Source organism: Gadus morhua, chromosome 22 (assembly GCF_902167405.1).
Source record: "Gadus morhua chromosome 22, gadMor3.0, whole genome shotgun sequence".
Classification (NCBI taxonomy): domain Eukaryota; kingdom Metazoa; phylum Chordata; class Actinopteri; order Gadiformes; family Gadidae; genus Gadus; species Gadus morhua.
In genome coordinates, this window is record NC_044069.1 from 10671531 (window position 1) to 10684744 (window position 13214).

Consider the following 13214-nt stretch of genomic DNA (forward strand, 5'->3'; position numbering starts at 1 on the left):
AACTTTGAAACTAGGTCAACCGCCACACAAGCATCGGTTTTTAGACCCTTCTCGTCCTTCAGTTGCCGCCAACGTTCGAAAGCAGCGCCTAGGATTATTCTTGATTTCAGTTTTTCTCTTTCAGCGTTTTTATTATCAATTACTCTCTGAAAAAGAGTTTTCCTTCTCTTTGCTGGTGGTGGTGGTGGTGGTGGGGATGGTGGCGTCTTGTCTGCCATGGAAATTGTCTTCTACTGCTAGGTCCAAATGTGGATTAACTAGTTCCAGTAGCTACCGCAGGATAACAACAAACAGGAGCTTGCTCTGGGTCACGAGCTCTGGGTCACGAGCCTACTGCACGAAGGGGTCGCGCGCGGGGCGCGGGGGAGGGGGAGTGCAGTACGACCGTTTGATGGACGTACTTACTGTCCAATGCAACTCGGTGGCAATGGAAATGATTGGCTGGAGTTTTTCGAGCCTTGCCCGTTCCACAGATGATTGACTTGTTTAATTTTCATGTCAGTACTTCTAACTCAGTGGCTGTAAGCGGGTTATGATAAGGATTTCAAGTAATTTTGCAAAAATGGCCAAAAAAGCAAATCACCTATACAACCTTTAACAGGATGCCGTCAGGTTTACTCCCAACCTGTGAGATACTTGAATAAATCAAATCCCATTCAGTGTGATTGTATTGGTGGAAGAGAAACAGTTAAACTGGCGCACTAAGTGTTCATTACATGAATACCCATTAGTAAGCAATTCATAATCCGGTATAAATTATTGAGTTAGAGAAATGGTCATCAGATTGATTTAGAAACTTTTTACTATGTGTTAACAATGCTCTATATTCTATGATCACTTTATGCTGCAATTCATCGTACATTTCGGTAAAAGGAAAGCATGGTTTTAGGGTATTGTTTCAGGTTTTAGGGTTTCCTATTTTGGTTTTAGGGTTTGGGTCCGTCTAGGGCTATTCTGTTATAAGGGAAGTGTTTACCGAAGCCAGGGTGACAGATAGCAAAAGATCTAGCAACCGATCACCAGTGATTTTTCTCTTGAAACTCAGGTGCTAGTCTCTCACAAAGCCTCCTCTGACCTGGCATTGGCAACTTTTTTGGAAAGGGGCTGTCCCTTCACTAAACAGATCGCCCATCGCTCGAAATGCCCGGTTCATTAGATAGCCCGAGAACCCCAACCAATCAATCTCTCATTAGGGGAGTCCCTGCTACTGCGCTGTAATAACGTGCAAGCTTCAACAAAGCCTTTTTCTGCTTCACATTGTAGAAACCATATTGACATGGAAGTGTGTGGCTGCAGTCACTATTCAACACTTGACAATACGCATGTCACATCCTTATGCGCTGATCCCCCTAAAGATCTCATCTTAGAATTGCCCCTTCCTCCAGGTAATTAGACTATTTTCATTTAATTATTTTCGTGGACCACACTTTGATAATTGCTGCTTCAGGCTACCAAGTATAATTCATAGGGTCGTTTATAACGAAGTGAGCAGATGACTTGACTAACACTGCCCTCGTGTGGTTTGTCTACAAACTAAGCGGAAAATAATAATTTGGACTCACTCAATGAAGAGGTGAAGTTTCCAAAGTTTAACTTTATCAACAAAATAAATTAATTTACAAGGAAGATAATAGAAAATTCCAGACCAGAAAAAAATCGAACAACCATTTTTGCAAACTTGAATAGTTGTTTTAATCTGGTCTACATTTCAACATGAGCAAACGAAACAATGTAAAAATGTAAACCTTGAGGTTGAGCAAGAGGAAAGAATTTTTTTTTTAGGGCAATGCATCAAAAATAGTGAATCCAGTGGCGCTGAAGACTTAACACAAAAAAGCACTAAACATCAAAAAAGTAAAAAAAGAAATTAAAAACAAAAAGGTTTTAAAATAATTAAGAATGTTTTTTATTTCATTTAATTTTTTTACAATATAAATAACATTAAGGCTTCATCTCAACTCGGAAGGAACTGATATGCTTTTATGGAAAACAATGACACTTTCTGCACTCACAACTCTTTAGCTACGGTCCCCTGTTGCCTTGGCGGTAATTTGGGATACCAGTATAGCTGAACTTCTAGTGACCTACCAAAGAAACCGAATTAGTGCGAATGTAGCCATTTTAGATATCAGTCCAACATCTGTTTTGTGAGACTACCCCAGAGAACATGGCCAAAATGAAGAACAGAAAAGAAAATAACCGTTTGAAAAAGATGCACTAGGTGTGAGGAGGAAGTGCAACTCCATAACGTGTTAAGGACTTTTTATGGTTCCACGTTCCCGCTACTCAAGGGGGTTACGGACCCCTTACGTCCTTGCGTACCCTCCTTGCGTCCACCCCAAGGGCCGGACGTGTGCCTCGCAAAAATCGTAACCTTCCGTCGAGGCGACGCAGCAGCAAGGGCTGTGATTGGTCCACTTACTAAAACCCGACGCAGAACCATAAACGTTCACGACTGCGTCGAAGCGTCTGCGTGGTCAGTGCGTTGCGGGAACGTGGAACCATATAAAGCCCTTTATAGTCATGTGATGAGCCATTTAGTTTAACAACACATTCCAACAGTGGGCCCAAGAACCCCCACAACACCAAAACAAGCCTATATGGACCTCTAAAGAGCCAGGAACAGTGCAGTGCCCATAGGAGATAAAACAAAATATAGGGGACATGGTCAGACAAAACATATTCAAATGTAATGCTGGCCTTTCCATTCACACTGGCTCACTAGACTTCGATTAGCGTGGGTCTCTTGCCCTCTTTAGGGTTCTTAAAGAGGGCATACCCCCCCCCCCCAACCCCCTTCAATTCCATCATTGGCAGTCATTGCCAAATCCTCCCACTGTCAAACTATATGTAATACGAGTGAACACGTTACAAGCCAAAGAAACACTCAAGTGGATACCAGCAATGAGGCACTAGGCTTACTCAGAGCTCCCTCTGGTGGATAGGAGGACTCATCATTTATTAGAACTACCCCTTCTTTAAAACTCTAGCAGCAGCATGTACAATCGAAGCATTGGGTGAATAAGTCTTAGTAAAAATTCACATTCATTCTTATAACAAAACCTCAACTCCCTCCATTAGACTTTATTCATTAGGAATTTATTGCATTCACGGATTGATTTGCTGCCACACCGCCCATAGACACCAACAAAGAAACAAACATAATCTCCATATTAAAACAAAGAAAAACCACCACAATAATCCAATATATTAGAACCCTTTCAGACATTTTCTCCACATATATACACACAAGCCATTCTTGTTTTTTATTAGCGAATCGTTTGGAATGGAGGAGATGACTCAAAATAAGTTATCATATACGGGACGCGTCTAAACGCCGGCACTCCTCTTACAAGACCTCCGTACACACCTTTTTTCAGGAAGTAGTCTCTCACCGGTCGGACCTTCTCGAGCGGCCTAGGGGGGCCGCGTTGCAGAGTCCCTGCTGGGTCTTTGGTGCAAAAATCCTCCCGGCCTCCACAGTATTAGTCATCTCCACGTCCATCCACCCACCCCGTCCCATTAGATGAACAGCCCGGACCTAACGAGCAGTTAATAGTACGCAATTAAAAAGAAATACCACCAAAACAAAAACAGAGTCGATTGAGACGCTGAAGCCAGCAGTGTTTCGCCACATTCAAGCACAAAAAAAAGAAAATTGCACAGAAAAAGAAAAGGAACGGAAAAAAAAAAAAGAGGGTTTGAAAGCAAGATATCCTCAGGATAAGATGGATGATGCGTCTGGAGCTGGTCAGAGATGGGACACTAGGAGCTTCCCCGGGCCCGTGGTGGGGGGCGGGGACCCCCGGTAAGGGGTACCACCGTCCGGGAGCTGGGGCCCCCCCTCCAGACAGCGGGGGCTTGGTTTAAGAGATGATTCTTCATAAGTCGTACAAGTTTTTCTTTGAGAGGTTCTTGGACAGTTGCGAGTGAGTGTTTGCGTAAGTGTGTGTGTAAGTGTGTGTTTGTGAGCATGTGTGTGTATTTGTGTGTGTTGGGAGGGGGGGGGGGGGGGGGTTCTCTGGTCCTCATTATTTCCGCGTTTGTTTCTTGCCTTTCTTCAGAGTCAGCTTGTTCCTGATGTGTCCTCGCTTTCTCTTGGACGTCTGTTCAGGGAATGAATACGTACTTAATTAACACCCTGGCCCCAAAAAATAAAATGTTTTAACTGAAAAATCTGGCTATCGCCCTGCTTAACACATTGCTCAGAAGACACAGGCAGTGGAACAGGACTAATAATACACAATGGATAATATTTAAAAACATATTGTACAATGAAATATTGAAAAGATTAAGCAGTATCATCGTATAACCATCACACTGAAATGGGATACGGCCAAAGCACTCAGATCATAAGACACCCCGGTCAGGTGACCGGGCTGAGCGCTTACCTTTTTGGAGGTGTACTTGGGCTTGGGCAGGACGCTTCGCAGTTTGCGCTCCAGCGGCTGGCGGTTCTCCAGCTTCTTCACCTTGTAGATACGCACCAGCCAGTGCTCCGACGTGAACGCCTCCTCCAGGTGCTTGAACTTGATGTCCTTGTTGCCGATCTCGGCGTTGCGCGTGCGGTCGAAGCCCGGTGGCGTCCGGAAGTCCAGCTGGTGGAGGGGGGAGGAGGTCGGACAGGAGGGAGATGAAGAGTTATGGAACAGCTATGATCACCGCTTTTCACTTCCGTCAACCTTTTAAATTAATCTAGCTAATTAATTTAACTAATCCCCCGTGGCATCTTCCTGCAGACTACTGATGGAGAATGATGGGACAGCAACAGTAAGCCTGACAAACGCATATTCTCCTGCCACTAGAGGGAGAGCTAGCCTCAAGCAAAACACAAGGGCCGGCTCCAACTCCCTACTGGGGTTGTGTCTGGGAGAGATCTTACTCTCGTTGAATCACAACTGCGAGCTCTGGTGTTTTATAGCTTTAGACACCAACGCAGCACAGCCTTCTGCTGTCTGTGGTACTTTTCAGAACGTAAATGTGTTCACAGGGAAAAGGCAGCGCCGACAGAGCGAGGCGGCTCTGTCAACAGCGGAAAAGATCTGCTCCCCCTTGGGAGAGTTTCCCCTACCTGTTCAGGGAAAGCAACGGAGGCAAAAACACTTTGAACGATCAACACAAAACCTAAATCAATATTGCCTTCCAGCGGAGCCAGCATAACACCTAGCGCACGTACGAGGCGAGCACGCATAAAAAAGAGGCGTGGAGGGGCTCCATGTGATACGGGCTGCACCTCTGGGGCGGTGCGCCCTCCCGGAAGGCTGTCCCCGGTTATCATTCAATCCCCTCTCCGTGTGCACGTCGCTGTGAACTGCATTGTGATGGCCTCGCACCTCCCGGCTCACACCCTGGCTGGCTACTCCGGGGTTTGTTTATTTCCTTAGCGTCGTCCTCCAAGCCTCGGGTCTGCCCTCGTCCTCTCGGCTCTCCACCGCCACAAAACCAACACCTCTGGCTCTCGCCTCGCCTCCATTCCTTCCCCGTCTCCCTGGCATCTCTCCCCCCTGGCTCCCCTCTTATTCATTTTCCCGGTCTTGCTCTCCGGCCCCTCGTTCCATCTCTGCCTTCCCCCCCCACCCCCCCTGGCCTCCCGGTCCAAGAGACCTGGATTCCAAGTACTCTATACTGTACTTCTATTTCCTATACTGTACTTATATTGTCTATACTGTACTTATATTGTCTTTACTCTACATATAATGTCTTTACTGTACATTTATTGTATTTACTGTACATTTATTGTCTACACTGCACATTTATTGTCTACACTGTACATATATTGTCTATACTGTACCTATATTGCCTATACTCGACTTATATTGCACTATATGAAAATCACGTTCAAGCTGTACCTTAACCGCTCTTTTGTACTTCTGTTTAGATCTCCGACCACATGTCGTTGTCTGTGTACTTGTACTCTGCCCAATGACCATGAAGTTGGATCTGGATCTGGATCTGGACGGGGCCCTGGCTGGGCGGTCCCTGGCGTTGGTGTTGAAGCAGCAGGAACCACCGCAGGAGAGGGCCCGAGCTGGCAGCCAGACGGGGCTTTATGTGCGGATATCAGAACAACTTGGCACCGCCTCACTTCCTATTCCCATGAACCCCCACGCTGAACCAGCCAGGAACCGCAACAGCAGGGCCCCCCCCGCCCCCCATAATCTCTCGCTCTGTAATTCCTCCTCCTTCCTCTGTCTGTCTGTCTCGGCCCCCCTAGGAGCCCCTCAAGGATCCTCTGTCTGGAGGAAACGCGCTGCCTGCGCCGTCGCAGATCACAACACACGTTTTTCCACCAGCCGATCGTTTTTTATTTTGTTATTTACGGTTGAGAGTCAAGGTTGGAGGCGTGAAGTCGTTATTCTCCTGCTGAGGATGTTGGATCTGAGCGCGGCGTTTCTTCCTAAAGCCACCCACCGCCCATCTCATCGTCTGGTGGGCTTGACACCCCACCACCAATGGATGCTTCTCCCTTTCACCGCAGAGGCACTAAACATTGGTTAAGCAGTTGGATGAAGGTCCAACCTACATAGTGAACTCCTTGAACTCTGCCCAGTGTAATGTGTGCATTTTCTACCGGAATTGGACTTTTTTCGAGGTTGCTTCAGAACTTCAATCAAACTTCTTCTTCGTGCTTAGCATTTTGCCTTGACTTGATATTTACTGGGAGATCAGCTAGTTTAGCCATTGTTAGCTGCACTCACCTAGCTGTGGGCTATTTGTTGGGTTTCTCTGGGACGTAGACCTTTTTGATTCTACCAGCGCCGACTCAAGAATTCATGGCATTCTCCATTGTCTCCTCTTGCACTGTGCGTCAACAGTTCACTCCAGTCATTCACCAGCGGCTCTTTTCTCATTCATATTCTGTCTGTTTTGAATGTGGACGCGCAAAAACACAGACGACCTGTGACCCCTGTGGTCATCATTTCGTCATCCTGCTTCATGGAGGACGTGGACGGCTCTGCTCGGGTGATCCCTGGGGGACTTCGACAGCCTGCGAGACGCACCTCAGTCTGCCGACTGACTCCTACTGCTACCCGGGCTCCGACGTAGGCTAAACAGGCTGTCAAACAGACCTCATCCTGATGCAGAGCTGTATCTCTCACAACCTCACCATCACAACTCTGAACAGGAGGGACGGGAAATTGAGGTTAATTCCACGGTACTTTCAATTTGTTTCGGATCTAATGTCAAATAACACCAGAAATGACAAAGATGGAAGATGAGTGCAATTTCGAGTATATTTTTCCGAACAAGTTCATCATAGCCAGGCACCGGTTAGCACCGTTGAAAGTGTGCAATTGGATAATTGCGAACAGAAAACCAGCCAGAATATTTCCCGGTTGGAAGCTATAAATATCCTTTCCGGACACCGATGTTCTAAGAAAAAGAGTCTGCAAAAGTTTCAAATCGACAACGTGCAGAATGGCCACTGAGGAAACACTCTTATTAAAAGTAGAATAGTAGAGTACAGTATATACTATAACAGGGAACCAGGCGTATCTAAGACTCTCGCAGTCTTTGGTGTCTATTCTCTTTCCCCCCCTGAAGTTCTTCTACAACACAGGACTGCTGGATCCCAGATCTACTGCCATCCAGACAGAGTACTCAAGCAGCCCATCCCTACAACAGACACATCTCCTCACTTAAACGGTTTCTCCATAACTCTCCCTGTTAGCCCGACCGCCTCCTCTCACCAACACATTCTGACTCTCTCCAACATCGGCGAGCAACTGGATATAAATAGTGTTGCGCTCCTCACTTCCAGGCCCCCTTGGCCCCCCCCGGTCCAATGCCCTCCAGGAACACTCTGGGCGATCCCCAGATCCCGGGGGCTGATCCCCAGCCCCCGCTGATCTGGGTACAGAGTGTCCACTGTGGGGCTGTCCGACACCCCATTTCTTATGGATGTTATGCACTTACGAAACAATGTCATGCCGTTGCTGCAGCGAGCGCAGGGGGAAAAACACGACCGACGCGGTCCACAGGCATGAACACACTGACAAAGGAGCGTGGCACGTTTCAAACAGCCGACGTGACATTGGGAAGTACTTTGATGAAAAGATCAATGCGTCTCCTCCCCAGCGAGCTGCTATGGCGTCAGAATGCGACCCTGTCACGTTTAGCCCCACATCAACCCTGCTGTGTTTTATTATTATTATGGTGATTTTCCCCACCGTACCGCCTGAACATGTTCATACCAGCAACATATTCAGAAATGCAATATTATTGCACATAACGACAAGCCTAGGGGACTCCAGTACTGCAGTTTATGTTCACTGTTATTCACCCGTGGATACACTCCGCTCCACCCTCGCCTCACTCCTCTGTCCTCTCACTGACAGAAGAGTGGGTTCGCACCGTTGGGTAGGGGAGGGACCCATTTCCTCCCCCTTCTCGCGGAGGATGGACGAGGGAGGAAATGGGTGCACCCGCTCCCCCCTTCCCCAGGGAGGGGGCCCCAACCCTGGCCGACGATAGGGGAGGAGGGCCGCCTACCATGGCCGTCGGAGCCGCTGGAGGGCATCAGGGAACATGTCTACAAACTACTCCAGACACACAATTTTATCTTAATTGCGCTATATTTTTAATTCTTTGCATTGTCAAGGAGAGTTTGGGATAAAAAAAAGCTATGAATGCTTTGCCTGTTATGTTGTGCATTTAACAAATAAAAATAACTTGAACTGAATTTAGAAAGATCCTTTGGCACCGGCACTATAAACCATGCTGACCTTGTGTTTCATTGCAACGGCTGCGTTGCAGTGCTTTGCATTTATTCTAAAAACCAGGTTGTAGCGACTCCAACTTGACCTCTTTGGATAAAAGCGCCTGCTGAATAAGATAAGGTAACTAAACTGTAGGTACGCCCCTCCCACCCCATCTGCTGCCAAAGGCTTCTGCTCACCTGCATCTCTCCGAAGCGGTAGTAGGACATCTTGTACATCAGGCAGTTGAGCAGCGTGGGGGAGCCGGCCTTGTCCACCCTGAACTCCCCCTGAGGGGTGAAGTAGTCACTCTCCTGAAGGACACAAAGAGGGGGCATGGGGGCGGGGGGGGGGGAGACAGATTGGTGACAGGCCCAGCCCACAGACGAGGACACCCAAGGAGAGTGATCTAAATGCAAAGTGATGAGGGCGATAAGTGGAAGGGCTCGCCGAGAGTTTGCATTGGTGTGACTTTCCCTCAAGGATACACATCATGCATTATCTTACACCGTTTTCTCCCCGACGCCACGGAACTCCCCGCGCATAATAAGATTGCCATCTTTCGTTTAGCCTCCGATTCAATCGATGGCCCTGGTTAAAGACAATCTTTTAAATAAACACCTTCTCAGCTTTCGAGGCGTTTCGGCTTTCCAGGCGGTCTCAGATCCCCTTCTATAGGGGCCTGAGCCTTGGTTCATTAGGGCCGGCAGCACCTGGTGCCGCACAACTTCAGCCAAACTAATTAGCAGGAGGTATACAGCAGGGGCCCTAGCGCGCCCTTGATGGCACCAGATGCATTGTGGGTGCTCTGCGAGTTGGCGGACGTTCAGAGAGACGAGTGTAGTAACGCTGACGGGGCAGTTGCTGCCGTGGCTCAGTGTGTGCTGGCGTGGGCGCGCGCACAAACACACACACACACACACACACACACACTTACCCTGATGTCCCTGGGGTGTTCCCCCTCTGCTATCCGCACCATCCAAAGGAACTTATTGATGTCATCGCCCGAGTAGCCAATCACACCGCCGAAGATGATCAGCACGTAGTCCACGTCCAGGGACCTCATGATCTGGTAGGCCGCGCTCTCATTGGACGACATGGCTTTGCCGACCTGGACAAGACCGGGGGGAATGGTGAAATTATGTTTCATACAGTTTTAGATAACCTCCTTCCCCTCTCCTCGTCTTACATCATTTGGGACCAGAGAAGCATAAAACCGACAGAAAATAGCAAAGACATTTACGCATGTATTTCCCAGAAACCTTTTCGGGAGAGAGAGAGAGATACATAGTTTATGTGATGGCAGCTTGACAGCCCAATCAGAACCCTGGCTCCGTGTTTGGCCGAGAAAATAACATTTCAGAGAATGTCAACAAAAAGAAAGATGATTTCAAACTAAGCAGATAATCTGTTCCGTTCTTTTATCGCTGTCAAATCAAAACCAAACGCTAAGCAGTTACAGCGTCAATGAAGTACGAACTACGCAATTTTCCCCCAAATCACTGAAAGATATTGTTTGGAAGTATTCCAAGATGCACTGTCTCCACAACAAAAAAACCAACAACAGAGCAGAGAAGAACATTGTAAAGAAAGTCGAAACTCGCATAGAAAACACAGCAGGGGCGGGCACAAAAGAGAAGGCGAGAGAGAGACCGGCTCACCAGCGCTATGTGGCTGTTGTTCCAGGTGTTGTTGTCCACCAGCGTGGTGCGGTTCGCCATTCCCGCTATCTGGTAGCCGTAGTCCCACCACGACATCACACGCACGTGCTCGTCAGTGTTCTGCCTCAGCCAATAGTACGCCTCCCTGAAGTCGTCCAGGATGTTTCGCGTCCTAACGGCGGGGGGGGGGGGGGGGGGGAGGGGGGTTACAAGTGTAACGCTGTGACGAGTGTATAGGGGACCCTTCCAGCCCCCTCCTCAAGGCCTCCATTAATATTTCATGTCATGACTGTAATAACTTGACATGTGGCAACAACAGCTGGAATCAGCGCGTCGCTGCATAATGACTCCCAGCCAAAGCCCTCATTTTCATATTTTAATTGAACATCCCACTCCTCGGTCGCAAGCCAGCGATCCATTAAACGTTAGGTAGACTGAGAGGTGTTTGTTGGCATGCGTGTTGGCATGTGTGTTCAGTGTGTGTGTGTGTGTGCGCGCGCGTCTCTGTGTTCAGTGTGTGTGTGTCTGTGATCACTGTGTGTTTGTGTTCAGTGTATATGTGTGTGTCTTTGTTCAGCGTTTGTGTGTCTGTTCAGTAAGTGTTCAGCATGTGTGTATGTATCCGTCTGTTTGTGCGTAGAGTGTGTAAAACTGTTTTACCAAACAAAGGCATACATGCCTGCATGCTATTTTTCGCACACATTATCTCACAGAATCAACAGAAGGAAAGCAAACCCACTAATGTGCAAGAAAGCAGACTGTAATTTCAACAATCATTAAACAAGCGGGGCATATTTATTTGATGTAGATTGGAGACTCTAACCTGCGGCAATGTGCCTGTGAATGTGTTCCCCGCCCAACGCCAATGTGTGTTGATTAAGGCGTTAGATGGAGTGCTCGGTCATACAACATCAGATTAAACCGCGCTCATGGAAGTCTTCCGAGAGGTGATGAATGTGTGATGAAAGCGCAACTACAGTCATGTCCCAAACGGGCGATTAGCGTGTGCAGCCACAACCATGGTAATTAGAGGTGGAGATCCCCACACTCACTATAGGAGAAGAGGATTAAACATTCAAATTGAATTTAACCTCCTTTGATTCATGTCTCCTACGGGGGGCTGCTGTAGCCGTCGATATGTTTTATGAATGTGCGGTATGAAATATACAACAAGGGATTCTCCACCCCAGCAGAGGAAGTGTTGGTGAGGATGGTGAGGATTTAGTCCAAGAGCAATTCACAGGAGTCACTCAGAGGTATAATATAAAGGTTGACCATCGAACCAGGCTGTTAACTATTAGTCAAGTATGTGCCAGTACAGCAGTGGAGACTTTTAGATCGCTTGGATAGGGGGCATGCTTATAATGCTGTTAAAATGAAAAGTATGACAATAAAGGTTGTAACATAAAAAATAATAATAATCTCCATGACCAAAGTAATCCACAACTGGGACTTGCATCATGTGATTATGTGTGTGTGAGACTGGGAGTGGGAGAGAGTAACAGTGTGAGAGAGTGACAGTGAGCGAGTGAGAGTCAGACAGTGAGCGATACCGAGACAGTGAGCGAGAAAGAGAGAGCGAGCGAGACTGTGTGAGCGATCCAACAAACAAGCGAGCGAGCATGCGAGCGTGCCCTCACCCGTCGTTGTTGTAGGAGGCCAGCACCACGCTGGGGCTGGAGTAAGCGTTGCTGGTGACCCAGGTGCAGTGCACCGCGAACATCATCAGCAGCATCAGCATCAGCATGGTGACGATGGACTTGATGTTGGGGCCCAGGCCCTCCTCCGCCTTCTCCTGCTCCGACACATGCTTCCGCACCTTGCCCGCCTATGGAGAGACAGAGAGACAGAAAGAGCGAGAGAGAGAGGGTCAGTGTCGATCGCGTCGCACACCCCGCCAGCACCGCTGAATTATTGAGACCCGGCTTGGGGATGAATTATTGAGGAAGTAGCGTCGGAGAGCTAAATATATTGTATTGCCCCGGAGAGAGACGGAGTCCGAGATACGGCCGCCAGGAAACTTATGGGGTGGGTTAGCGTTGTTTGGAAATGATATATGCTGCTACAATGTGTTTTTGTGTGTGTCTGTGTCTCAGTGTGTGTTTGTGTGTGTCTCAATGTGTGTGTCTGTGTCTCAGTGTGTCTGCGTGTGTCAGCACAAACACATTTTATTGGTATACGTTTACGATGCTTCCAACCAGTGGCCATGACCATGTATCAAATTGAGTTATATAAAAAAGGACACAGACACACAGACAGAGAGAGACGGAGAGAAAGAGACGGAGACATAAAGAGATAGACAGAGTGAAGGACAAATGTTCACGCTGTGAAACCAGCGAAACATGACACGTTAGACATCTCCACTCATGTCATTAGGCGTCTGCTCCACGAGTCATGTTCAGTGTAGCCGCTTGTGAAGCCCGTTGTGATTAATTGACAGACGCGTGAGACATTAACATAGCGCGATCGAAACAATGAGGTGAAACAAGCAGGCCGTTTCGCCGAGGGCAAATCTTTCCTTCCGACCTGCTTCGAGACGCGGCGAGGCGTTACTTTCCATCAATCCAAACCAATCTAAGAAACAGTGACGGCTCTGTGGTCCCTGCGTGCTTCAATGCGTTCGCTGGCTCCCCGCGACAGCAGAAAGGCAATACCACTGATCCCTCCGCAATACCCTGTTGTCCCCCGGTACGGTACAGGTGTAGATCTAGTGCCGTTTTGGCCCCCCAAGGAGGGCCCTTCCAAGAGACGGATCGCTGATGCCGGCCCAGTGAATCAGGGTAGAAGAAGTATCCCAGAATGCATTTCGATTCTCATTAAACTGCACAACTATAATGGAATCTTAGCGATAAGG

At 48.0% G+C, this 13214-nt stretch overlaps 1 protein-coding gene across 1 annotated transcript in view; it reads right to left on the minus strand.

Annotated features, from left to right (window-relative positions):
• Window positions 1–1667: 1667 nt before the first annotated feature.
• LOC115535710 (dolichyl-diphosphooligosaccharide--protein glycosyltransferase subunit STT3B) overlaps window positions 1668–13214 on the minus strand; it is a 119620-nt gene continuing 108073 nt past the window's right edge. Inside the window, exons 11-16 of the mRNA XM_030347132.1 lie at window positions 12001–12188; window positions 10361–10532; window positions 9637–9810; window positions 8900–9013; window positions 4392–4598; window positions 1668–4106 (exon numbers count right to left, since the gene is read on the minus strand). Of these exons, the coding sequence (XP_030202992.1) occupies window positions 4032–4106; window positions 4392–4598; window positions 8900–9013; window positions 9637–9810; window positions 10361–10532; window positions 12001–12188 (930 nt within the window). The 3' untranslated portion in view covers window positions 1668–4031. The remainder of the gene's footprint in view (window positions 4107–4391; window positions 4599–8899; window positions 9014–9636; window positions 9811–10360; window positions 10533–12000; window positions 12189–13214) is intronic.